General features: G+C 48.7%; 1 protein-coding gene across 1 annotated transcript in view; it reads right to left on the bottom strand.

Annotated features, from left to right (window-relative positions):
* TMEM132B (transmembrane protein 132B) overlaps window positions 1–25,456 on the bottom strand; it is a 356,834-nt gene that overhangs the window by 203,608 nt on the left and 127,770 nt on the right. The window contains exon 2 of the mRNA XM_044389799.3: window positions 7,347–8,238. Within this exon, the coding sequence (XP_044245734.1) occupies window positions 7,347–8,238 (892 nt within the window). The remainder of the gene's footprint in view (window positions 1–7,346; window positions 8,239–25,456) is intronic.

The raw sequence follows: 25,456 nt of genomic DNA, 5'->3' as shown, positions 1-25,456 counted from the left end.
GCAGAAAAAGTCTAATGACTTCCTTTGGTGACTAATTGCTATTGGCTTACAGAAGTGATTACAAAGAGCCAAGACTCTTCTATAATATTCATTTCTAATTGATTTTTTAAAAAAATTACCACATTCGGGGTGCCTGGTTGGCTCAGTTGGTAGAACATGCGACTCGTCATCTTGGAGGCAGGAGTGGAGCCCCATGCTGGGCACAGAGCTTACTTAAAGAATAAATGAGTTAAATAAACAAATTTTTATAAAAATTACCACATTCTAGGCAAGAATCATTGACAGGCACTGAAATTTATAAGTGAAAATAAAATGCAAGGAAGGATATTTGCAAAGTCTCAAAGTATCTTCCCAGATGTTATGATTCCTAATTACAAGGCTGGGAAAGCAAATATCCAGTGAAGAAACTGGAAAAACACCACTTCAGCTAAGTAACCAAAGTTCGCATCACTGGCAATAAGGCACAGCGATATCACACACCTCCACTATGACAGACTGAGGACGCGGCACTTCGTCGGCTTTCCTGCCTATGCACGTCCTCAACCTAATCATGAGAAAGTCTCAGACAGTCCCAAGCTGAGGACCACTCTCAAAAATAACTGGCCAGCATGCTTCAAAAGTATCAAGGTCATGAAAGAGGTTAAAAAAAAAAAAAAAAAAAAAAAAGACCAGGGAGAAGAATTCAGCAGACTAAGGCGATATGACCCCTCTATGCAACGTGGGGCCCTGCACAAGATCCTGGAGCAGAAAAAGGACATTATGGGAACACCGGAAGTTCTTAATAATGCTGTAGGTTGGTTAATAATTTATACCAATGTTAATTTCCTGGTTTTGAAATTCCTGCTGTGATTGTGTGTGATGTTAGCATTAGGGGAAACTGCAGTTTTTGTGACTTTTCCCGAAGTCTAAAATTATTCCGAAACAAAAGGTTTTAAAAATAAATGAAATAAAATTTAAATATACTGCGTTCTGTTTGTTTCCATCACGGCACTTTGCACGGGTTTCAATTATGTATGATTTTGCTCATTTGCTTATTGTGTCCCTCCACTGAGAATGTGAACTTGATTTTGAACTTGAGGGAGTGTGAACCCACTCTCTGCAGCACGTGTTCAGCCCCCTGTTCTAAACAGAGAACAGGCTGCAGATGGAGGATACTTAGAACTTAGTTCTGTCTTCTTGCTGCCGTTACTGTAATGGATTTTTATCATACCCTTTCATGGGAACAAGTTATACTGGTTTCTATTCATGGTGGTAAATGTTAGCTTTCCTTTTTCAAGGTACTTCTACACATTTTGTAAAAGTGACTTGATTTAAAGAAAAATAGTAAATAAAAAGTGCAAAAAAAGGGGCACCTGGGTGGCTCAGTCAGTGAAGCGTCTGCCTTCAGCTCAGGCCATGATCCTGGGTCCGGGGATCAAGTCTACCTGGGGCTCCCTCCTCAACAGAGCCTGCTTCTGCCTCCCCCTCTTCCCCCCCCTCCCCAGTTCGTGCTCACTCTCTCTCACTCTGTCTCAAATAAATAAATAAAATATTTTTTTTAAAAAATGCAAGAAGGCACACGGATAGGACTTGACTTATCAAGGGAGGAGACAGTGGTAACTAACATGACAAAAAGATCCCAAAGATGGTGTGTGAATTACTGACGTTCAGGACATATTGACATAGCCCATGTAGAATTAGAAATGATGAAATCAGTTCTCACATTATAGGCAAGAGGACACCCTTGCCAGAATTAGAGCCTCAAAGTGTCCCAACCTTCAATACTTAATGAAACTCTTATTTATTTACATACAGTTCTGACAATTTATACCCTTTGTCAAAGAACAATGCCTTGCAATACCTCCAAACTCATTCATTCATCCAACAAATGTTTGCTGAGCACTTACTCTGTGCCAGGCACTGTTCTAGATCCTTAGAACACATCAATGGAGACAGAAGTCCCTGCCTCACAGACCTCACATTCTAGCAGGAAGAAGGTGAACTGTTAATAACGATACATCATGTCATTGGCAAGAGTGTTATGTTCAGAAATCAGACCAGGGCAGGAGGTAGTGGGATAGGGGTCCAGTGTTAAATGGGGAGGGGGCTGGTCCTTCAGAACTCTGCTGGCTGTTGCTGATGGAGGGGGTGGGAGAGTCGTAACAAAAGAGCTCAAGATGTTAGAGCCAGACCATGCAGGGCCTGTGGGTCAGTGGAAGGACTCTGGCTTTTGCTCAAAAAGAGACTTCAGGGGGCAAGGGAGGATGTGGGCAGGCTCTTGTAGGTGTCCAGCTAAGAGAGAACCCGGGCTTGTACCTGGGTCATAGCAATGGAGGAAATTTGATTCTGGATATTCAGAAGGAAGAACCCTAGTGTCTGCTGTCATAAATATGTAGGATATCAGAGAATGAGAAAAGCCAGTCACCTAATTAGGTGTTTAGCCTGAGCAACCAGAATGATGGGGTGGCCACCAAATGAAATAGAAGGGGGCGCCTGGGCAGCTCAGTTGGTTAAGGGTCTGACTCTTGATTTTGGCTCAGGTCATGATCTCAGGGTTGTGAGATCGAGCCCCACATCGGGCTCCATGCTGGGCATGGAACCTGCTAAGATTCTTTCTCTCTCTCTCTGCCTCTGCCCCCATCCTTCTCAAGGAAAGGAAAGGAAAGAGGGAAAGGGGAAGGGAATGAAAGGAGAAATGGAAGAAAGAAAGAAATGGAGGAATCATCTGAGCACAAGGTTGACACTTCATAGTCACTTAAAGCATACACTGTCCCCATTTGTAAGGGGCAACTATGGCACAGAAAGACTAAGTAACTTGCCCAAGGTCACACAGTTGGTATGTGGCAGAGGCAGGATTCGAATGCTGGCCAACTGGCTCCAGAGTCCATAATCTTAACCCTTGGGTTCCACTGCTTAACAGGATGGGAGGTCGGCCCACAAGACTCTCTGTGTGAGCTGAGAGAGAGCTATTTTAAGAAATCAGACATAAAGTTTTCCAGGATTTCTCTGAGCCTCACGGACATTATATTTGGAGTGGGGAAAATTTCATGGTATTTTAAACTTTCTTGGAAGTGTAACAAAGATCTACCTGAGTCCAGCCCAGCATTGCCTTGCCAGCAGCCCTCAAGCCCTCAAAATCACCTTACTACCTCTTTGCCAAAAGGCTTTTCAATGCATGGTCACATTTAGATACTAATGTTTAACAAACTATTTTGATTTTAGAGAATAATCAATTCAACTTTGTTCAAATTGGCCCCAATACAATATGCAGTCTGAAACAGCAACGTGACACGTGAAAACACACACATCTGTCCCCTTTCCATACGTCTTCAGCTCTGAAATTCAATCTCAGCAAATCTTGCTCACGTTCACGCTTTGATCCAGGTCTCCATCGGAGCCAGAATGAAATATGTCACATTTCATTCATAAAAGACATGATTAAAACAGATAATCAGTTATGTTGGGAAATCACACATTTCCCTAGGCCTAAAAACGGTTTTATTTTGAGAGGTGGTGTATACAAATGGACAATAGCCAGACCGAACATAATAATACAACTCCAACCCACCTCCTTGCAGCAATCAGGACAAAGAGCCAGACCATGGCCTCTGCGGTCGTCAGCACAGAAAGGTCTGAACTTCGTGCAGGACTGCCAGCGTCCCTTTTTATTGCCTCTGCTTCCAACTCAGGGCCAACCAGGAAAAGCCATCACATAAGATGCTCACTTCTTGTTGACCTGCCTCTGGCCCCTCCAACCTCTGACCCAAGCGGACCTGAGCTTTCCCTGCTTTCCACTATAACCTCCCCCTCTCATGCCTGCCCTTAAGTCTCCGCCAAATGCAAGTGATGGTGACTGACTCCCTGGGCGTAGCAAGTTCTGACTAAATAGCCTTTGTTTGTTCTCATTTGGGTGACCCACAATTTCAGTGCATTTCTCTCTGGCCATGAAATAAAGCATGATAAGGAGCAATCCCATCTAGGAAAGCATGAAGGTAAGAAACGAGATGCTGACCCAGAAAGGTTCAATAGGTGGAGATCGGTCCCCATCTAGACATGCAGAACAGCCCAGAAGAGTGGTTTCAAATGGGAGCTCCTGATATTCACGAATGCAGACCCAGGGCCCCAAAACCAGTGCTTCCCCACCACACGAATTCAGCAGGTAACCCCAAACCTTTCCAAGTCTATTTCCACATCCACACAACGGAAATGAATAATACTTTGCACAGTGCTTGTGATAATACAGTAAGACAGTGCATATAAATAAAGGGCTAACACAGAGTTTGGCACACGGACACATAAAAATATAAAGTGGGAGGGGCTCCTGGGTGACTCTTGATTTCTACTCAGGTCAGGATCTCAGTGTTGTAAGACTGAGCCCAGCGCTGAGCATGGTGCCTGCTTAAGATTCTCTCTCTCCCTCTGCCCCTTCCCCGCCCCCTGCTCGAGCTCACTCTCTCTAAAACAATATAAATAAATAAATAAATAAATAATAAATAAATAAATAAAATTCTTAAAAAAAAAACAAAAGTAAAGTGTGTGTTGACAGTATCAATTCAGATATCACAGCACCGTAATAGCATCAACTATAGTAAATACCCGCATCGATCTGCACTACTGAACACCACGGCGTGCCAGGCGGTCTTCTGCGCTAACTCCCTCAATAATGCCGGTGGCGATGAGGGCAGTCTCACCGCCTGGAAGGCCCCCTCTGGTCACCCGGACTCACCGGACACACGCAGTGCATGAGGTGGTGACATCCGCCTTCGGACATTTGAATCTAGCCCCTCTCTTAGCATCGCATCTCCCTTTTTCCCAACAGTGCGTCAGGAGCCTCAAAATGCTAGCACCCGCAGGAGCCGGAGGATGACCCAAAGGAGAGAAGAGGGCAGGTGTGAGACACCGGGGAGGCCTGGGGCCAGTGGGGAGCCGGGCAGGGCGCACCGCACGTCTCACTGCAGGCTATGGAGGCCGGGCTGCCAGAGCTCCAAGACGCCACCGAGAAAACTAAGTGGAAACCCCCTCCCCTCCCATTAGAGCTTGGCCACGCTCTCAAATACCCTGGGAACGCCAAATGCGCCAGCACGCACGCGCGCGCGCACGCACGCACACCCACGCACGCACACGCACGCACACCCGCGCACGCGGCCTGGATATCATCACCGCCGACAATCTGCAAACTCCAGACTAGCTGCTTCTCCTCTGGCGCAGCACGAAGGCTCCATAACGGCAGTTTAAACAAACGTGTGGGGACGTTCGGTGGGTTGACCCACCTCCTTCATCCCTCTCCGTCTCCTGCCCCCCAGCATCAAAGCCCAGGGGAGAGTGGAAAGCCCCAGATGCTCTCCAGAGGAGCAGCCCTGACAGCGCTGAAACCAAGCCCCGTGGCTACACTTTCCGCGGGGCTGCCAGTTCGTGCTTGACCTCCCGCGGCGGAGTCCGAGTGAGAGCCCATTTCAGCTCTCGCCATCAACTTCCGCGGGAGGGAACCAAACTCGGGGGTTTCTGCCCCTCGCGGCGATGACACTTCAGGGACCGCTCCAGCCTCATCAGCCTCCCCCTCCCTAAATTAGCCCCCAGCTCTGGCATGGCTGCTGGTAAAGGGGCTGCGAGGGAATGAAGGGCACCTGGAGCCTTTCCAGAGCCAGACCGCCTGGGTGCACCACTCCCTAGCTGTGTGACCTTGGGCAAGCTACTTAACCTCTCTGTGCCTCAGGAAAATACGGGTAATAGTAGTACTCACCTTCTTGAGTTGTTCATTGTTAGAATTCAGTGAGTTAATGCATGTAAACAACTTAGACTATGGCCTGGACCATTCTTAGTCCTCAATGAAAGTTAGCTAGAAACGTTTATGCCATTTCCCTGGACTGAAATGCCCTTTCCAACCAGGCTCCAGCACTTCCCCGACCACCAGACCATCTGTTCTCCCAACTTCTCACCCAACAATGTTCTCTCTACACCAAGGACGGCAGTAAGTGTCAATCACTCCACCTCACATGGACATGTAGGAGCTGCCAGGATCCTGGACTCAATGCTGTAACTGATTAACAATGTCTGTCTGGGCAGAGGGAGAGCCGAAGTGCTGCAGTTGATTAATAATGTCTGCCATGGCAGAGGGAGCGCTGAAGCACTGGTGTTGATTAATAATGTCTGTCCGGACAGAAGATACGCTCAGTGGTATGAGTGCAGAATCCATACCTTTGCCATTCTTGGTCTAGAGCAAGCATCTGATGCTGCCTTATGTTGACGGAATCTCTGCAGAGCAAGAACTGGGCTTCAGACCACCCCAGCCCCACCACTGGAGTGACTAGCACAGGTCTGGGTCCAAACTAAGTTCTGACGCAGTTATCACCGAAACTAACTCAAGAGGCTCTGAACAGGAACTGGGCTTCCTGCAGGCTACTAAGCCCACGTGTGATCTGCCAGAGCCTCAGCATCCTATCGCAGGCCCCCACAAACACACTTCCACAAAGGTGTGATCTGGCACACCAGCCTCCCTCAGAATCAGAAGGACTACACTGGGCTTACGATCAGTTCCCACTTCTCACCTGCCTCACTTACGTGGCACCACCACCTCAGCATCTGAGCTCCGGGGAAACCACCACAGGCTAACACTCGGTGAGGACTCTGTTCCAAGACCTTCACTAACTTGATTGATCCTCACAGCAACCCTGAGACATACAGCCCATCATAGTCCCCGTCTTACCAATGAGGGAACAGAAGCCCAGAGAGGTTCGATGACTTACCCCAGGGCACACAGCTGGCACAGGCAGAGCCACCGCTGCATCCTGCTGCTATCCACGAAGTTTGGTGAGCAAAACAAGCTACAGACAGGTTTGTCCCCCAGCACAGAGAAGTAACCCACTTTTTCCAATCCTAAAACTGCATCCTCATCATACAGAGACGGCTGATTTGCTTTACCAAAGGATTCCTTACTGAATCTTTACTTTAATGAAAACCTGAGAGGTCGGAGACATTGTCTCAGAAAGCTCTTTCCTGTAGTCGGAAAATGGAATTCATTGACCAAGTTTCCACTTACGGGCAGCAAGTCAAGGCCGGCAGTGATAAGGTTCAGGGTGTCACCTGAGAGCTTACCTGCCAGCCTGAAAGCCTGCTCTCAGAGCACTTGTTTTTAAGCCTGGCTTCACAACAGAACGACTTGGGGAGCTTTTAGAGAATATAGATGCCCAGAGCCCATGCCCAAATACCCTGCTCCACTTAGCCGTCTTGCATGGGTCTCTATTCCGTGTCTGTCAGTATCCTCACTATATGGGATACTCAGCAGATGAGCAATACCACATTATTCACTGACAATTCATTGATGACCAAAAGTTGATTTCCATTCCATCCCACCCAGCAAAGCCACTTACCTAAGAGTGAAGTGGTCTGCCATAGAGCCGCTGGTCAGAGAGACCAAAAAGGTGGCTGTGTCCCCTTCCCGGATGAGGTTCAGGGGTACTGAGATGACAACGTTCTCATCCAGGCTCACCAGGGACCACTTCAGATCGTCTTGAGTTGGGTAGACCACAACACTCCCGATCCTCTCCCGGGCCGGAGCCACCTGCTGGGGGCTGTCCTGGCCGGAGTGGATGTTGTTCTCCCATTTGCCGTCCTCCTCCAGTGGACACTGACCGGCCTGGTCAGCAGGGTAGAGCGTGAAGAAGAGCTCCATCGCGGTGCCCCCCAGCAGGGCCGGGATCTCCTCCTCGGGCTCCAGGTCGAGCCCAGAGCTGAACCACTCGGGCAGTAGCTCCAGCTCGGCCACACACAGCCCTGGGTCCCCTTGCAGCCGACAGCTGGCTGCCACTTCCCTGGCCTCAGGGAAGGCAAACATCTTGACGCACGGTAGGTTCTCCTCGGGGTCACTGTCATCCCAGTCCATCCCAGTGATGTAAAACAAGGTCTGCACTTTGGGTCTGTTGGAGTAGATGGAGCTGTCGAGGATGTGGGATTTCAGCTTCCAGTTGAAGGGAAACTTCTCCATGTTTCCAAAGGATGGGGAAGTCAACAGGAGCTCCTGGGGGATTGTCTTCTCCGCTGAAAATGGGCCATAGCTGGCATTGATGGTCGGGGGGTTCCTGGCCCGGTAGATAAAGAAGGACTCCACCCGCGCCTGCAGACTGGAGTTCCTCGTGACGTCCTGGTTGGCTTCCTTAAGGAAGAAGGCCTCCTCCGCGTCGGCAATGTGGAAGCTGGTGGGCAGATAGGCAGGGAGCGAGGAAAACCGCTGCAGGCTATCCACGATCCCTCGGCTCTCCGTCTCTGTGCGAGAAAGGAAAGCAAAGGAAGAATAAAGGCCAAGACCTGAGAAGCCAGGAAACCAACACAGTGCAGTCTGCACCACCGCCCCAGCAAACTGCCCCCTGCCACACTGGGCCTCCCCTGACCTCGGCACAGGGTTCTTCAGGAATCTTCCAAACCGGCCAGTGTGGAGTGGGGAAGGGGCTCATTTACCAGTGACCCAATAATCTGTGTGTGCACAGTGCCCCCCACCCCACCCAAGGGAAGACATTGCCTCCTCCTGCTCTCCAAAGACCCAAGTTCAGAGGATCCCGGCCCTCTTTGTTAGGCTGCCCCACAGAGAGAAGGCTGTGCATCCGCAAAGCCCACCCGAGCCAGCATCGTGCCATCGTATAGGACTTGCTACCGCTGCATCATTTGATAGTTACGCTTCCTCCCATCCCTCCCAGATGTGGTATCTACATGGACATCCAGACAGCTCCATAATTCTGACTGAAATGAGGGTGAAGCTATGGCTCGGCATTCCCATTCCTAGAAAGCTCTCCTCTGAAATCCTAGTGGGAATGCGGAGAGGTTGACTTATCTACAGGGATGCACACAGACTTAGGAGCACAGGTGCTGGAGCCAGAATCAGGCTCTGCTGCTTCCTAAGTGAGCCACTTGAGCAAGTCACTTTCACTCTCCGTGCTCCAGATGTCCTCATGCAGGGTAGGATGGAATTATAAGTTCGACCTTATTGCGTTATTGTAAGGATTAGTGAGTTAGTAAATATGAAGCTCTCAGAACAGTGCTGACACATAAACATCGATCAGTCGTGCTATTGTTACTATTGTTACTACTTATTAGTTGAAACCATTCTAAAGGTTTATCAATAGAAGACTAGATAAACTACACGTTTTTACAGCGGGATAACAGGCAGCTATAAGAAAAAAAGGTAGAGCTACATGGACATACTTGAAAAACTGTCCACAATATTATGTCACTAAGTATAAAAAATTATAAACATATCCGATATGATCCTACTTAGATTTTTTAAGGTTCCATATGTGTGTGTGTGTATATAAATGTACATATGTTTTTGTGTCTATAGAACCAAAGAGAAAGGGTTTCACTTTTTGACATCTAGGTTTCTACTTTCTTTAAATTTGTTACAACTATGTATTATTTTATTAATTAAAATATCTACATAAACATGTATATGTATGTTTGTATACATCTATGCATGTGTGTGTTTGTTTCTTTCAAGTGGGAAAACACAGACCCAACAAACTTTTTTCAAACTAAAGAGAGTCCACCAGGAACCAGGGTTGGCAAATCAGGCCAAGAACAGACAGGGCTTCATCCCTGCCCTGAAATAGTAAGTCTCCAACCCCAGAGCCAACGCAAGAAGAAATACAGCCGGGCAGCGGGGTTGGAAATGCAGCACTGCTACAGAATAAAAGGCAAATAAATACCACTCCATAGACTCTAACTCCTGGTAACTTTTTTTTCTGCAGCCATTACAAATTCTGCAAAATACACTTCTCTATTGACTTACTTTCGGAGCCCCTGTCCTTGAGCTTTCCTTGTCCAGAGCTTTCCTTGCCCAGAGGATGACAAAATTGTAATTAGGAGATTGGGGAAAAGATACAACCCTGTAGAGGTTGATGCATCCTTCCTCCAAGAAGGTGTTCAGAAAGCCAGTTCTCCACAAACTACTGCGTGGTCTCACTAGCATGTGGAAACTTTTAGGTCAGATTCATAGAAGCAGAGAGTAGGATGGTGATTGCCTGGGGCTGGAGTTGGGGAGGGGAAGATGGGAGGTGTTGGTCAAGGGGTACGAAGTTTCAATCATGCAAGATGAATAATCTCTGGAGATCTAATGCAGAGCATGTGACATAGTTAACAATCCTGTATTGTATGCTGTAATTTGCTAAGAGGATAGATTTCAAATTAAATCTAAACTCTCTCTCACACGCACGTGTGCGCGCACACACACACACGGTAGCTATGTAGAGGTAATGAATATGTTAACTAGTTTGGTTGTGATTATGTATACATGAGTACTTCTATCAAAACATCAAACTCTACACCTTAAATATATATATATATTTTTATATGTCCACGATATCTCAAAGAAGGAAGGAAGGATCTTTTCAAGTGTCATCAATATGGCCAGTTCTTGTCAGATTAATTACTGGAGAAGCAGGGTTATTACCCATCTACTCCTCCGATTATCTATCCAACTATATTTACTACTGATTTGTCTTATTTTAGCACTGCGCCACGTAGGACTATCACAGGGACAAGACAGATGTGACTTCTGCCCCCAAGGAGCTGGCACATCTAACATACGTGAAGGAATTAGGGAACCGAGTATTAATATCCTTAAAAATGCCCATCCCAGCAATTCCCCACCTAGCAATCGAGCTAGGGAAATAATCCAGAGACCAGAAAGGAGATCAATGTGCAAGTAGGTTCATCCCAAGCATGATTTATCATGGCGACATGCCAGAAGCAACCTAAAAACCCATCACGAGGGAAACGACTAAGTAAATGATGAAAGCCATACTGTGTGAGTGTAACACTGAGCGGCCATCAGCACCATGATTTCAACAAATAGGGAGCGTCCTGAGCAAATGCTTACACGTTAAGTGAAAAGGCAGACATCAAAACTTGATTTAAATTATCCCAAATGTGTTTAAAATATATATACACATATATATGCACATAATACGTCATATAGAACACATATGCATAAACACATAAACACACATACCGCCTACTGACTTTCATGATACAGACACGCGTTTCCTCCAGAATGTATCCTATGGACTGGGTAGGATTTGGATGGAACACAGAGGGGGAGAAACGACTTTGAAGAATTAGCCTCATCTAAAGGGAAGTTTTAGCTACTGCCGCCACCAAGGGGCAATTTGTATTTTGACAATGTCAAGCAACGCAGAAGCGCCATTCCATATGAAATTTAAATTAGTTTTTTGTTGGTTTATTTCCCCTCTCCAAACCAGAAATTTAAATTCTAGGTGAATCTGACCATGAAATAATTGGCAACAAGGGAACATGTGCCTTGAGCGGCATGACAGCACCCTTCAGCAGAGCAAAGTGGGCGCCCAGCCGACCAGACTTGGGAAGTAAGAGGTGGGCCCAAATTTTACCTTCTCATAAAATGTAGGGAAAGCCCAAGGCAAGGTTTAAATTCTGACTTATTTACAAATGTGGAAAAGGAAATTAAAATCTAGGCAGAGTGTAATGTGCTCTGTTTTTATTGCGGATTGGCTTATTTTTTTATCATTTATGTCAATATTTTATACCTCTCAAAAATTGATTGACAAGAAATTTAAAGCTGTGCCTCCTCTCTTGTTTATTGTGGCCAAATGGCCAAAGCCCGCATTTTATCTGAAATAACAGTGCAAGGTTTACAATCCCGCCCCACCATAACTCAAGCAAAATGCAGTACAAATTTTGTCTGAGAGCTTATATGGAAAGCCATAAACATCAGCTGCCAGGACCTCATTTTGTCCTCGAACCAGCTGCAACAAAATATGATATCCGAATTCAGGAGTATTTTATAAAGCCACGGGACTGTGTGCTAGGAAATACATCCATGGCCTGAGAAGCTACCACCCGTCCCTCTGATCCCCAAACATCATAGAGTGGCCCCATTCTTTTTCCCATTGGCAGATAGACCCTGTAGCCCAAATTAATCAGCTGCTATTCAGTCTGCTGATTTGCTAGAGGGCTACTCACCACCCGTCTGGAGGAGGTGGGTCCTGAAAGCATGAATGAGGGAGTCTTAAGGGGCCCGGATGAACAGGGCTTTCATCACTGTGCTCCTTTTGAGCCAGAAAGAGAATGAAGCTCGGGTTCATGGAGAGCACAAGGTGTGTCAGAGGGATGCTCTGCAGCTTTGGTGAGGAACCTTCTAGAATGAAGCAATCCACAGGGCACAGGGCATGGGGAACCCTGGTGGGGTTCACTAACATCGCCAGCCCGACCTGGGAACTAGTTATCAATCTTTGGCTACCGGTCACCCAACGCCTGTGACATTTCTGCAGCTGAATCTCTTTTTCTAATTCATGCAAGACAAGTCGGGCCCAGACAGCCAGGTGTAGGAGGCTCTCTTTCCAGGGGGCCAGGCGGCCAAGTCTTTGAAAAACACCAGCAAGACACATCCCTCACTGATCTGTCCAAGTGTGGCCCTGGTAACAGCTGTGCAGGAGACACACAGGGTAGGAAACATATAAGTCATCCCTGGGCCTGCCCACCAATTTGATTTAGGTGGCCTCAGGCGGGGCCCGACTGTCCCTGTGTTCCCTAGACGACTCCACTGAAGAGCAGTAGACGGCAGGTGCTTTGCATCTACTCAAAAACCATGTCATTCGTTGCCTTGGGGGCAGGGCTTGGGTCATACGCCAACAAGTTCACTAAGGATTAGATAGGACTACAAATTACAGCGATAGGAAAAGATAAAATACAGAGACATAAAGGCCAACACAATCATCATCAACAGCACCATTGACATAATCCTTACGATGCACCATCTCACAGGGAATGACTCTTCATCTTCCCAATCTTTTGGTTAGGAAGATTTGATTATTGTCGCCGCTCGTAGATGGGGAAACTGAGGCACAGGGGGTTACGTGACCTGCCTGAGATCACACAGCTAGTAACAGCAGAGGTGGGAGTGGGTGCAAGCAGGCCAGCTCCGGGCAGAGCTCGCGGTCCCTGCCACCACGTTCCGCTGCCACAGGAAAGCTCAGTCAGCTACATCTACACCCTAAGAGCTCGAGCCATGACTCAAAGGAACTGCCAGTGTGCCTCTGAACTGCCCGGCTCTCAAAACACAGGATGAGGTCACTAGTTGGACACTGTCCATAAGAGGAAAGCAAGAAGCAAAGCCTTTCCTGGCTCTGAGAGAGATTCGTCTGTGGGGTGCTCCTGAAGGGCCCCTGAGGGGTCAACAACACCTTACAACACCCTGCAAGTGTGTTAGCATGCTTCCCGTGGGGCTCTTCCCTGCAAGGCGGGGTGCGGCCACAACGGACAATCAAGCAAAAGCAATTCTGCAGGGAACAAAGACCAAGGAGTGTGGGCCAGGAGAGCTGACAGCTCCCGGAAGGTCCAGCCTGACGGAAACGTAAAATCCAGACTATGATCCTAGAGAATCCTATCCTTCACACTCCCCTCCATGAACAGGCTTCCTTCCCAAACCAGCCAAGGGCTTAGAAAGAGGTAGGGGGCAGGACACTGGAGATTACCTTGGGTGAAATCTGGGAGTACAAATATTCCACAGAGACAATCAAAGGCACACAATATTTAAAACATAACAAACGGAGACTATCAGTCTTTTCATTCATGACGGGCACCACTGCCTTTGTGCCAAGAAAGCCGTCCCCATGTCCCAAGATCTAATACACGCTCACAAATACTTTCACCCAGTTTTCTGTGGGTGCGTGTATGTAGATGACACGTGTGTGTCCACATTTTTACATTTAATTTTTTTTTACTGAAGAATCTTTGACAATTAAAAATTGTATATATTTAAGATGTGTATTTTGCTGATTTGATACACATATATACGTCATGACATAATCACCACCATCAAGCTAATTCATCTCAGAGGGTGATGGGTATGTGAAGTAGCTTGATTTTCTTTTTCTTTTTTTGGTAGTGAGATTATAGATGTCCCCCCCTTCGTGGATTTCAGGTACGACATGTGACTCTTGAATCCGTCTGAAAAGGCTCTAGGTGTAGAACGTGAGGGAGAATCTGCGGCTGTCGCGTCCACGGCGTCCACCGAATCAGCAGGGCACTGATCCAGCAAGAGTGGTGTCTTCATTTTTTTTTTAAGATTTTACTTATTTATTCGACAGAGAGAGAGAGAGCCAGCGAGAGAGGGAACACAGTCAGGGGGAGTGGGAGAGGAAGAAGCAGGCTCCTAGCGGAGGAGCCTGACGTGGGGCTCGATCCCAGAACGCCGGGATCACGCCCTGAGCCGAAGGCAGACGCTTAACCGCTGCGCCACCCAGGCGCCCCAAGAGTGGTGTCTTCATAAGGACAGAGTTGCGTGTGTACACGCACGCACACAAGGACACAGGAGAAGCTGTCTACAAAGTGAGCAGGGAGGCCTCGGACGAAATCAACCTGCTGACCCCACGATCTTGGGCATCTGGCCTCCAGAGTTGTGAGGAAATAAATTCCTGTTGTTTAAGCCACTCGGTTTGTGGTACTTTGATATGGAGGCCCTAGCAAGCTCGCGCCGGGGTTACTATTTTATATCAAACTTCTATTAGCTAGGCTTGCCTATTTTTTGCCTTGCGCACTAACTGTAGAATCATTTTGTCAACTCCCGTGCCAGAACTCAAGCAGACTCTTACCTGGAGCCGAGGCTCTGCGTATGGGGGTTATGAATGCCTTTCAAATTTCTGATATGTTTTTCTATGTGTTTGCAACTCGTGTAGAACGAACATGCCGTGCTTATTTAAGCTAAGGGAAATATTGACATTTTTCCTTTAGAAAGAAAAATATGGAATTTGATTTTAAGTGGTAGACTGAACACATTTCCCCACATCTCCACAGAAACCCCACAGAAATGAAAACATAAAAGTACAAAGAAGAAATAAACCTATTATCTAGAGAAATGAAGGAAGGCCATCTGAAGAGAAAATATTTGAACAAGTCTCTGGAAGACAACAAGTGGATGAAAGTGCATTGATGGGCAAGATGGCAGAGGAATCCTTGGGCTAGAACATTCTGTGAGTGCCGCAGAGGGGCTCCAGGCTACTGCGCCCACTGGGACCCAGACTCAACGTTGGCACCCAGCAAGGACGGGGGGCAAGAGGGGCTGAAAACCAGAAGTAACTAAATTCTGTAGACGAGACACCCACTCCAGGTAGACCTCCTCCCACTCTCCCCTCCCTGAGCAAAAGCAGAATACTTAGCTCCAGTCAGAGCTCAACCCTTCCCCGAGGAGACTGCGTTAACCCCCTAGCGAAATGTCAGGCACCCAGGGTGGTGGGTGCTGGTGCTCTCATCCTAAGAGGGGACGCAGGTGGGACAGCCACCGTGCAACCATGGGGACCAAAGTTACACACGGAGAAAGTAACGCAGGAAGTCAGAAGGAGCTAGCCACAACATGAGATACAAGAAAAAACAAAATAAAATGAGCTCCTACTTGCCTAAGCCCCTGTGGCCAGAGATTTCTGTCACCTGCAGCCAAATACAACGTTAACTGGTAATAACCAGAGTAGGAAGGTGTGTACCTAAGCTTAGTCCTCCTCTTATACAGAGAGCATTACTGCCCGAACGTGTCAACACAAGGAGTAAAGGTGGAGTAGTATGTAGAGTTACTGAAATAATCGGCAGCAGAACTGAAAACAGAAATGACTAGCCACGGCCGGCTTTGGGGAGGGAGATCAAAGACACAGAGGGATGGGAGACTACTGCCTCTCTTTGGAAGTTATGCCATATCATTTTATTTTCCCCATATGCACTCAGGGCTGTGGTGATGAGCAGGCTTTGTCTGCACAAAACCGAAACTAGCCAAGCGGGGGAGGGCAGCATTGAACAGTGTTGGAAACTGGAGCAGGGGAGCGAGGGGAGAGCAGCTTTAGTCTAGACAATGAGGAATCACGTCTGTGGGAGAGATGGCCACCTGTCAAAAAAAGAAGAAACAAAAAAAACCTTCCTGTCCGTAGTATTGCATACGGTTGCTCAGCCAGGAACTTGCCCAGCCTCTCCTGCATCCAGGGGCCACGGCACTAGTCCTGGCCAATGAAATATGAGTGTTGCATATTACTCTGAAGCCAGAATTGTTATCTTTTACCTTCCAGCAAGGAGAAGAGGAGGAGTCTGAGGTCCCAGGTCATGGCAGAGCCATGAGCTGGAAGGAGCCTGGGCCCCCGAGTCTCCGCCTGGAGGAGAGCCTGCCAAGCGTGAACTCCCACACTGGATGTGAGCGAGGGACCATCCAGCATGCTAAGCCACTGAGACGTCTGTGCGTGACAGCACCTAGTGATACCGCACCAAGACCACACTGTCTAGGCTAACAGTTTGGACAACGTGATCCTGCCCCGACCAAAAACTTAAATTGCACACCTCCTCCTTCCTGTAAACTGGGCTTTTGTTAGCGCGAAGGAGAAAGATGTTCAGAGAAACGGAGTGAGGGGCTGTTAAGCCAACGTGAGAGATTTCTGTGGGCACCAGATGTAGAAAGAGCAGTATTAAACGGATTATATAGATCTTAGTGACAGTAATTTTGACCTCCTATAGGCACCATCAGCTGTTAAACAGTAGGAAATGTTGATGACCTTGTTCTAATTTCCATTTATATTTATTCTAAATTGGACACCTCAGAGATTGTTTAAATAAAAAAGGGAAATTCACTAAGTGATGCTGACAGCTCGGCCCCTGTCTGCTGGGGAGGCTGCTGAGGCTCATAGAGGCAAAGGGACAGCTGGGCTAGACCCCCAGGCCTGCCACCAGCTCAACTGATATACCCAGACAAGTCACTTCATCCCTCTGAGATTCAATTTCGCTCTGTGGCAAATGGGGTGTCACCTCCTGCCACCCTCCCTGCCACCATGAAGGAAACCTAGCCTGTGACTTACTATTGTATAACTCCATTTAGAGGAATGTCATATGCGGAGCCCACTTGCTTTGGACTTCTCACTTGGTCCGACCTGACTTCCCTTTATCCAGTCATTGTTGAAATCAAAAGTGATTCTTGGGGCGCCTGGGTGGCTCAGTTGGTTGAGCATCTGATTCTTGATTTCAGTTCAGGTCATGATCTCAGGGTCATGAGATCGAGCCCCTCGTCGGGCTCTACACTGAGTGTGGAGTCTGCTTGAGATTCTCTCTCCCTCTCCCTCTGCCCCTTTCCTGCTCTTGCTCGCATGCGCTCTCTCCCTCTCAAAAAAAGAGGGGAAAAAAGTGACTCTTTCAGGTCACAGAGAACCCATACCAAGTCAAAACAAAATTAGAATTTAATGGCAGTCAGAGCTGGGGAGTCTAGGAGCTGGCTAGCATCAGGCCTGGCTGGATTCAGCCTCTAAAGTGTGTCATTGTCATGGGTTTTCACAAATGTCTTCAACCGGAGAGTGGGTAAACAAACGGTACATCCACTAAATGGGAAAGTACTCAGCAATAAAGAGTGCATAGGATGGATGCACAACATGGATAAATTTCAAATACATTCTGCTGAATGAAAGAAGGCAACCGCAAAAAGCCACCTACTGTGTGATTCCACTTACGTGACGTTCTAGAAAAATCTCAACCAGAGGGATGGAGAATAGGTCACAGACTGCGAGGACTTATGGGCTGGGGAGGGTCTGACTATAAATAAATAAATAAATAAATAAATAAATAAATAAATAAATAAATTGAAGGTGGGGTGGGGTGATGGAACTGCTCTGGATCCTGGCTGTGGTGGTGCTTACACAAAGTTTGCATGTGTCAGAAACTCATAGAACTATATGCCAAAAAGAGCAAATTTTACTGAGTGTAAATTTGAAAGTTGTTTTTTAAGATGCATTCTTATCCGTCGCTCTGCTCTCTTCCATGGAGCTGGTTTCGTTCTCAATATGCACGTCGTAGCACCACTAGCACCGCTGAGCCTCACATTTTCCTCCCTTCACATCCAACAGGACCACATCACAAGGAAGAAGCCGGCAGGGCATCTCCCTGTCTCTGACGGGTCACATGCCCATCCCTGAACCAATCACTGTGGCCGGAAGAATGGCCCGTTCTGATTGGCTCAGCCAAAGTCCCAAGTCTCTTCCCAGGAGCCTGGAGGTAGATGAGCTCCAGCTTAAGTATGTCGGGGCCGGGGGGGGGGGGGGGGGGGGGGGGGGGAAGCATCACCAGGGGACCATTTTGACAAGAAGAACGAGGATGTTCTTTGTAGGAAGCAACACAGAAATCCACTCAGTTGCCCAAATAGAACTTCCACCAGATCAAGGCTAATTTCTTTACTGCTAGTACCACTCTCAATAAGGTTGGTGTTTAAAAAAAGAGAAATCAGGAATACACCTGTGGTCACAAACCAGACATTTTAGCGATTACGCGGAACAAATGAGTCGAACCTTCAGAGTTCGACGTACTCCGCTCGAAACACAAGTTGGCTCATCTGAACCCAAGACCCGCAATAAACCAGCATCCAGTGCAGGGCTGATAAGTTTACTTCAGAATACTGAGTCTCCAAAGTGATCTCGGCAGGCAGCGGTAAGACAACTAGACACCTGGCCCCAAGCTCAGAAGAGCCCGTGCTTGTCACACTCCACACCTCTGAAATTCTTCAGAGCCTGTCTTTGAACTTGTGCTTTAAGTGCAGAACAACGGGACAGGAAGCAGACACGCAAGCTTGCTCACACTACACTCGTCTGCTGGCCCTCGCTGCTCTGTTTGCACACTGCAGTCTGGATGCCCCAGAAGCCCAGATTTCCGGTGGACCCACGACACGGGGGAGGTCACTGAGACCCACAGCAAGCACTGATGAGTGGGCTGCATCTGAGACGCATGAGCAGGGGCACTGATAGCTCGGAGAAGCCATGCTCTCCGTTCAAACCAGAACTTTCTTCGAATGCAGAAAAAACAGCAAAGTGCTATAGAGCGTGTGCCCAGCGCGGTGGACGCAGCTGAGTTCGTTCTGTGCAGCATTTCCACGGTTGTGGGAAGAACAAAATGCATATGCACATATGAGCTCCGAAATATGAAATACAACTGGTGTCGTTTTGAGGATTCTGCATACGGGCTAATTGCTCTTCTACTTGCATTTACAACTGGTATTGTGCAATCAAAAAATGAATGGTACACCACATTAACAGAATGAAAGATTAAAAATCCTACGACCACCCAGACAGATGCAGAAAAAGCATTGGACAAATGCAGCAAAACACCGCTAACCCATGCTAGCTCGGGTCAGTCCAAAATCATTCATGGATACCTTTCCTTCTCTTTCTTAATTTTTTCAACGCAGTCCACTCTTTTCAAACATGCAAAGTAACTAAAGGAAAGGAAACACAGGTCTGGTCTTTGTGGCTGGTCCCTAGAAAATCTGCTTTATTGACTCTTTAAGATTGTTTTTTAAGGTGGGGGGGCACCTGTGTGGTTCAGTCAGTTGAGCGTCCAACTCTTGATTTCAGCTCAGGTGATGATCTCAGGGTTGTGAGATCAAGCCCTCAGCATAGAACCTGATTAGGATTCTCTCTCTCCCTATGTCCCTCCCCGCAGCTCGTGCACACACTCACTCTCTCTGTCTCAAAAAAATTTTTTTTAATTTTAAATACTTTTTTAAGGGTTAAGAGTTTAAACAGCATGATCTCACTGTCATTAAACATCTCTCCCACAATCCTACTGACTATCTGGTTACTTGAAAACCCCATTTCACCTATAACAAAAACAAAAAAACAAAACTTAAGCCCATTTCTTGTTGCATTTATTTCTCGCCACAATCAAGCAAGTAAAGGAGCCCAGGGATGCAGGGAGTGCAGAGCAGTGATGAAAAGACAAGCAGAGGGTGAGGCCTGCCTTTGAGGAGCTTCATTTTTAAAATAAGAAGGGAAGACAAATCTACACTTAAAACACTGGTAACAATAAACGAAAAATGTGTATTGTTAACTTGCCTGATATAGATTATATGTGTTGCCAAATCTCAGAGAAAGAATAGATCAATACTGGTTGGGCAATTATCCCAAATTTACCCTTAGTAGTATCCAGTGGATGAAATATGGGTAGCAATAATAATAACAGTGATAACGAGCAAGTCTCCTGTGCCGGCAGTGGCCCAGACACTGGTAACCTGCTTCACGTGTATTAGCTCTGTACACGGTTATTCTTTACACGATTCTGTGACATAGGGTATTATCTCATATTGTTTTATTTTTACTATAATTAAATGATTTTGTAGTGTTGTTTCCATTTTATAGGTTAAAAAAGGAAGGCACAGAGATGTCAAGAAACATGCCTAAGGTCACACAGCACGTAAAGGGTGAAGACCAGGCTCTACCCAGTGTTCTCTCTGCAGGCTCCAGAAACCGGTAATGCTTCTGCTGGTTTCCCTCTGCTCCGCTGCAGGGCTGCAAAGGCCCAGACTCAGCTGATGTGGGAAACAAATGCAGAAGAAAAATTATTACATTTCCTTACTACCGACAGCCCATTGACAAGTCCTTGAAACAGGCAGAGTGATCTTCCTCTAGGGACTCAGCTGTCTCGATGTTAATACTTTGCTAAGGGCAAAAGGCAGTCCTAGCCTGACCCCCCCCCCCCCCCCGGATGCTGTGAGTCTACTTTAACATACAAAAATTCCTTTGGAAATTTCCTTTATCTCTAACCCCCCTCCAAGATACGTGTTGGCAATCATCCCCCAAGCATATGGCCCACCGATATACATCTGAAGGGTCTCATGACTGTGGTTTTATTAGACGGTAATAAATGACCTTTTCCCAACAACAGCTAGCCCCTCAAGATTCTGGAAACCTTCTTTCCAAAATTCCTTAGAGACTTACGTTATCCCAAACCCCCTCCCAACTTGAGGGTTTATAATGGGCCATTCCTCATGACCCCGGTGCAGCGCTTCCTGCCCACGCACACGGGTCCTGTCCCCGTGCTTTCATAAACCACCATTTTGCACCAAAGACGTCTCAAGAATTCTTTTCTTGGACGTCGGCTCCGGACTCCACCCCACCCCACCCCACCCCGCCTCACCAATATCCCACAACCTCATCATCAGCCACCTCCTTTCTCCCAAAGCAAATAAGGGCTCCGTTAAAGCTTTTGACAGATAATATTGATGTGGTTTTGGGATATCAGTGAGGTTCAGCGGGGTGGAAAGGACCCTTGGCAGAAAGAGCCGCTGCTCCGGGTTGTGAGGGGTGGCTGCTTATATACTATGGGTTTGGGGGAGGGAAGGAAAAAGGGAGGTTGAGAAAGTACTTTCATATGTTAAAGGAGACCCACAGGATACCAGAGGCCTTGCCATTGTCAAGTTCAGGTTGTTTTTCCCTCTAGCAAGGCATTCACAGGAAGATAGTTGGGAACTTCCTGGAGGAACATTACACTCTGCCCGCTTCAAGTATCTGTCAGTGGGCTGCAGGTTGTAAGGACAGTTCATTGTATGCACATTTCCTTCTGGAAGCTCCGTTACTGATAGAAATGCTTTGTTCTTGTAGATCGCCAAGACATTTGTAAACTGAGACTCCTGTCTTGCAGGATTGCGATCTCTACAGGTTATTCGTTTTTCCTTTCCTTAGCTTTAGGGCAGCCAGGGGTGCCTGTGGAATGTCACATATAGCCCATGGGGGGGGCCATGCAGCTTCTGCTTTGTCCTCAGCTTGCCTTCTCTTCCCTCATCAATATGGCCCAAACGCCTGCCGGGTAAAAACCATGAAGAATAAAGAACGCAAGGCAAGGAATGGAAGCTTCCTCCCCACACTGGCCCGGGGGGGGGGGGGGGCTAAGCGAGGAGCCTCTGTCCTAGGTAAACTTGCTTCTCAACAAGAGCCTGGGGGGAGGGGTCATGGTGGGAACAAAACAAAAAACTCTCAGCTCCTCTTTTCTCAGGTTTAATTCATTGTCGGGCAGTCAGTCTGGGAAGACAGGGGCACGGGGGACAGGAGTCCAGGAGGTGGAGGCAGATGTAGGGGTCGCCGCGCGGGTGCCTGCCCCCAGCCCAGCTGCCCCCTGACCCCATCCCCTCTGCGGTGGCCTGTGCGGGACGAGGGGCCTCGTGTGCAGCAACACTGCCACCTAGTGGCCGAGGCTGTCGCGGCTGTGTGACAGCAGGTGGTCGGTTCCCCATTTCCAGAGCGGAAACCCAGACTTGGGGCGATTTGGGGATGCGCGTCAAGGCACACTGCTGCTTTCTGACAGAACGCCCTTTAAACAAGCATGATGACTCCACATCACGGGACTCCTGGTTGGCAAGTCACAGAAAGCCCGGTGCAGACAGCTTCAGGGAGATGCGTGTCCCCTCCTCCAGGAGGCCCTCCACTACTGAGCCCTGGGAGGAGGTGAGCATGCAATCCAGGGAGGGGACCCGTGTGACCTTGCCCACACCTGTGGCCTGCTGTCCGCCAGCAATCCTGCGCCTTTCTCCCTGAGGAATCACACAGAGCAGGGGAAATGGTTTGGGCCTGGATCAGTGGCATGCTTCCAGGGAAATCTGGTGGCTTTATGAAAAGGCCTTTCCTTTATTTCACATGCATTCGCTCCAAGAGGAAATCCCCTCTCTCAGGCCAAACTGCTCCTGTTACCTCCTCTCACAGGCCACCAGAGCAAGTGACCGTGGCTGGAAAGTCAGGCCACCTCTGGGCCAGCGGGTCACCACGGTGAGCACCTCAGCCCCCCTGAGGAACACGGTGAAAGGAGGAGACGGGAACATGTTCTACCTCCTTGGGTTTTATGGGTCTCAGATGGGCTGGGTCAGGCATGCCCGCCTGCCTTAGTCAGCTCGGCTGCTATAATACCAGGCAGGGGGGTTTAAACAACAGACAGTCAGCTCCTCACTTTCCTGGGGGCTGAGGAGTCCAAGATCAAGGTGCTGGCCAATTCAGCATCCAGTGAGAGGCCGCTTCCTTGCTTGGAGACGGCCAGTTTCTCCCCGGGTCCCCACATGGCACACAAAGGGAGCTCTGGTGTCTCATCCATACCTTATCAGGGCACCGATCCCATCATGGGGGTCCTAGCCTTGTGACCTCATCTAACCCTAATCATCCCCAAAGGCCCACCTCCTCAGACTGTCACACTGGAGGTCAGGGCTTCAGTTTACAAATTCTGGGGGGCACATAACACCAGTGCATACTGCTGTTCACGCATCAGGTGCTCACTGAGGGATCAGGGGCACAATGGGCCAACGCAGCCTCGCCCTGGCAGAGCTCAGCCTCACCGGGGCATGAACTAAATGAGCCATTCCTTAAAGAAAAGCAAGGGTGTGACAGCGGGTGCCACTTGATGGAACTGAGAAAGACAGGACCTCCAGACAAGGCTGGATAGTGTCTCCCAAAATCCCCATCCTCTCGCAACCTCAGAATGTGACCTTAGCTGGAAACAGGGTCTTTGCAGATGCAATTAGGTCATGTCGGATTAAATCCAATGATTGGTGCATTTTTAAGAGAAACGAGAAGGATTATCACAGATACAGAGAAGACGGCCATGTGAACATGGAGGCAGAGATCGGACTGATTATGTCCACAAGCCAAGGAATGCCGGGGGCCCCCAGGAGCTGGGACAGAGGCATGGGGTGGGCTCTACCTAGGTGCCTCCGAGAGGAATGAACCCTGCCGGCAGCACAAGTGTGGAATTCTGGCCCCCGGAACCATGAGACAATGCGTTTGTGTTATTTTAAGCCCCTCCATTTGTGGTCACTTGTTGCAGCAGCCCCAGGAATCTAACACAGCGCCCAAGGACAAATGGAATTAACCAGGCCTAGGGATGGGAAAGAGGGTTCTGGGCAGAGAAAAACAGCAAGGGCAAAGGGCAGAGGTGGGGGAACATGGAGGCCTGCCGAGGGCCACGAGGGGCAGTGAGGCTGCAGCAAGTGTCAGGGGAGAGGAAGAAAGAGCTCCAGACCAGGCTGGAGAGGAAGAAGGGTCCAGGCCACGCAGGGCCAGCTGGAGGCCCCTTGATTCCAGGGGCAAAGGAAAGGCACTGAAGTGGCTTACATCACAGGAACATGGCACCGTTCGACGCAATCCGGCAAACCCTCACCCTGGAATGATGGAGAATGGACTAGAAGCAGGAATGACGTGGGCAGAAACAGATTCAAAGGTCCTGGAGCGTGGCGACCTTGTTATATAAATGAGCCAAAGATGGCCCCCTGAAAATGGGCTCCCCATATTTCTTCCTTCTTCAGAGGAGGCTGGTACCATTACTTCAAAGATCGCTGGTGCCAAACTCCATTTTTTACACATCGAAGTTCTTTAAATATAGCCCAAATCAGCGTATTTTTAGCCACGCAGAGCCTGCTGTCTTGCATCCCCCATGAAACTGCACCAACATCTGCTCCCCATGAATAAGAAACACCCTGGGCTACAGGAGACCCTCTGACCTGGAGGCTCCCACCACGCTGAGAGATGGCATTCAAACACAAGCCCCCTGCCCAGGTCCCTCCTCCCCCACGAGCGCTCGTCCTCTTTTTCCACCTGGGCAGGGGCCTCTGTTTCTGGAAGAGTCTCCTCGATGGGGGACTCCCCGAACACACAACCTGTCCGAGTGCTGCCCGAATAAAGCTCGAGGTCGCTGCCATCCCATGGTCACATCTTTCTGTTTGGTCAGCTCTGATATCCCCCAACTTGTCACCGTCTGAAGAAAGGCCGCCAGGATGGAGAGATACCGCCAGATGCTGGCAGGCTGTGGAGATGGACTGGACGTGAGAGAGGAGGAAGTCAAGGTGTCGCTGGCTTTGGGCAGGGGTGAGGTCGGGCCAGTCACTGAGAGGAGGGAAGGCACTGGGGAAGCTGACGAGCTCTGCTTGGGGCACAGTGATCTGGAGACATGTGGGAACCCCCATGCCCCTGAGGACATGAGGGAGAGGCTGAAGCTCAGGACAGAGCTCTGAGCACAGACATGGGGGTGTCGTCAGGGGGAGGTGGTGACTAAGGTCATTGGAAGAAGGGGCAAGGGACCTGCCGAGTGGGAAGAGAAACCTAGGAGAGGCCCCACCAAGCACGGGCCTGGCAGGTGCCCAGGAGCCTGCAAGAAGGCTTAGAGGGGCATCCCAGGATGCGGGCAGGTCACATAGTCAGAAGGGCCATGCCACCCGGGGCAGGCTCTGGGAGGAGGGAGCTGTTACTGAGAAGCAGCTCTGAGGACCTGGGGGAGGGGGCAGTTTCGGGGGAGCGGTGCTGGCACAAGGCACAGTGGTGGTGGTGAGGGCCAGCAGAACACGAGGAAGGGAAGCACGGGGAACAGACAGCTCTTCCCAGAACTGTGGCTGTAAAGAGAGGGTCCAAAGAGGAGTTAGAAGGTCTGGACCCAAACCCCTCCCGCTCGCTCCAGCTCATTCCCTCTGACATCCCTGGTAGAGACAGAAGTGATGTCCCTTCTGGACCTTCCACTGAGGTCCCTGCAGGATCTGGGGCAGGGCCTGGGCCTCAAATCTTTGGCTTTCCTCCAATCTCCCAATCCCTAACTCCTGCCACCCCCTTCAAACAGCATCAAGCTGATGTTTACCACTCAGGTTGCTATGACAACGGAATGTCAGAGTGTGCTCCATTTTGAGCTCATACTGTCTTTACTGAAAACA

This window comes from Ursus arctos, unplaced genomic scaffold (assembly GCF_023065955.2).
Source record: "Ursus arctos isolate Adak ecotype North America unplaced genomic scaffold, UrsArc2.0 scaffold_34, whole genome shotgun sequence".
Classification (NCBI taxonomy): Eukaryota; Metazoa; Chordata; class Mammalia; order Carnivora; family Ursidae; genus Ursus; species Ursus arctos.
The sequence above is the reverse complement of the archived record's forward strand: the minus strand, read 5'-3'. Positions and strand labels throughout refer to the sequence as shown.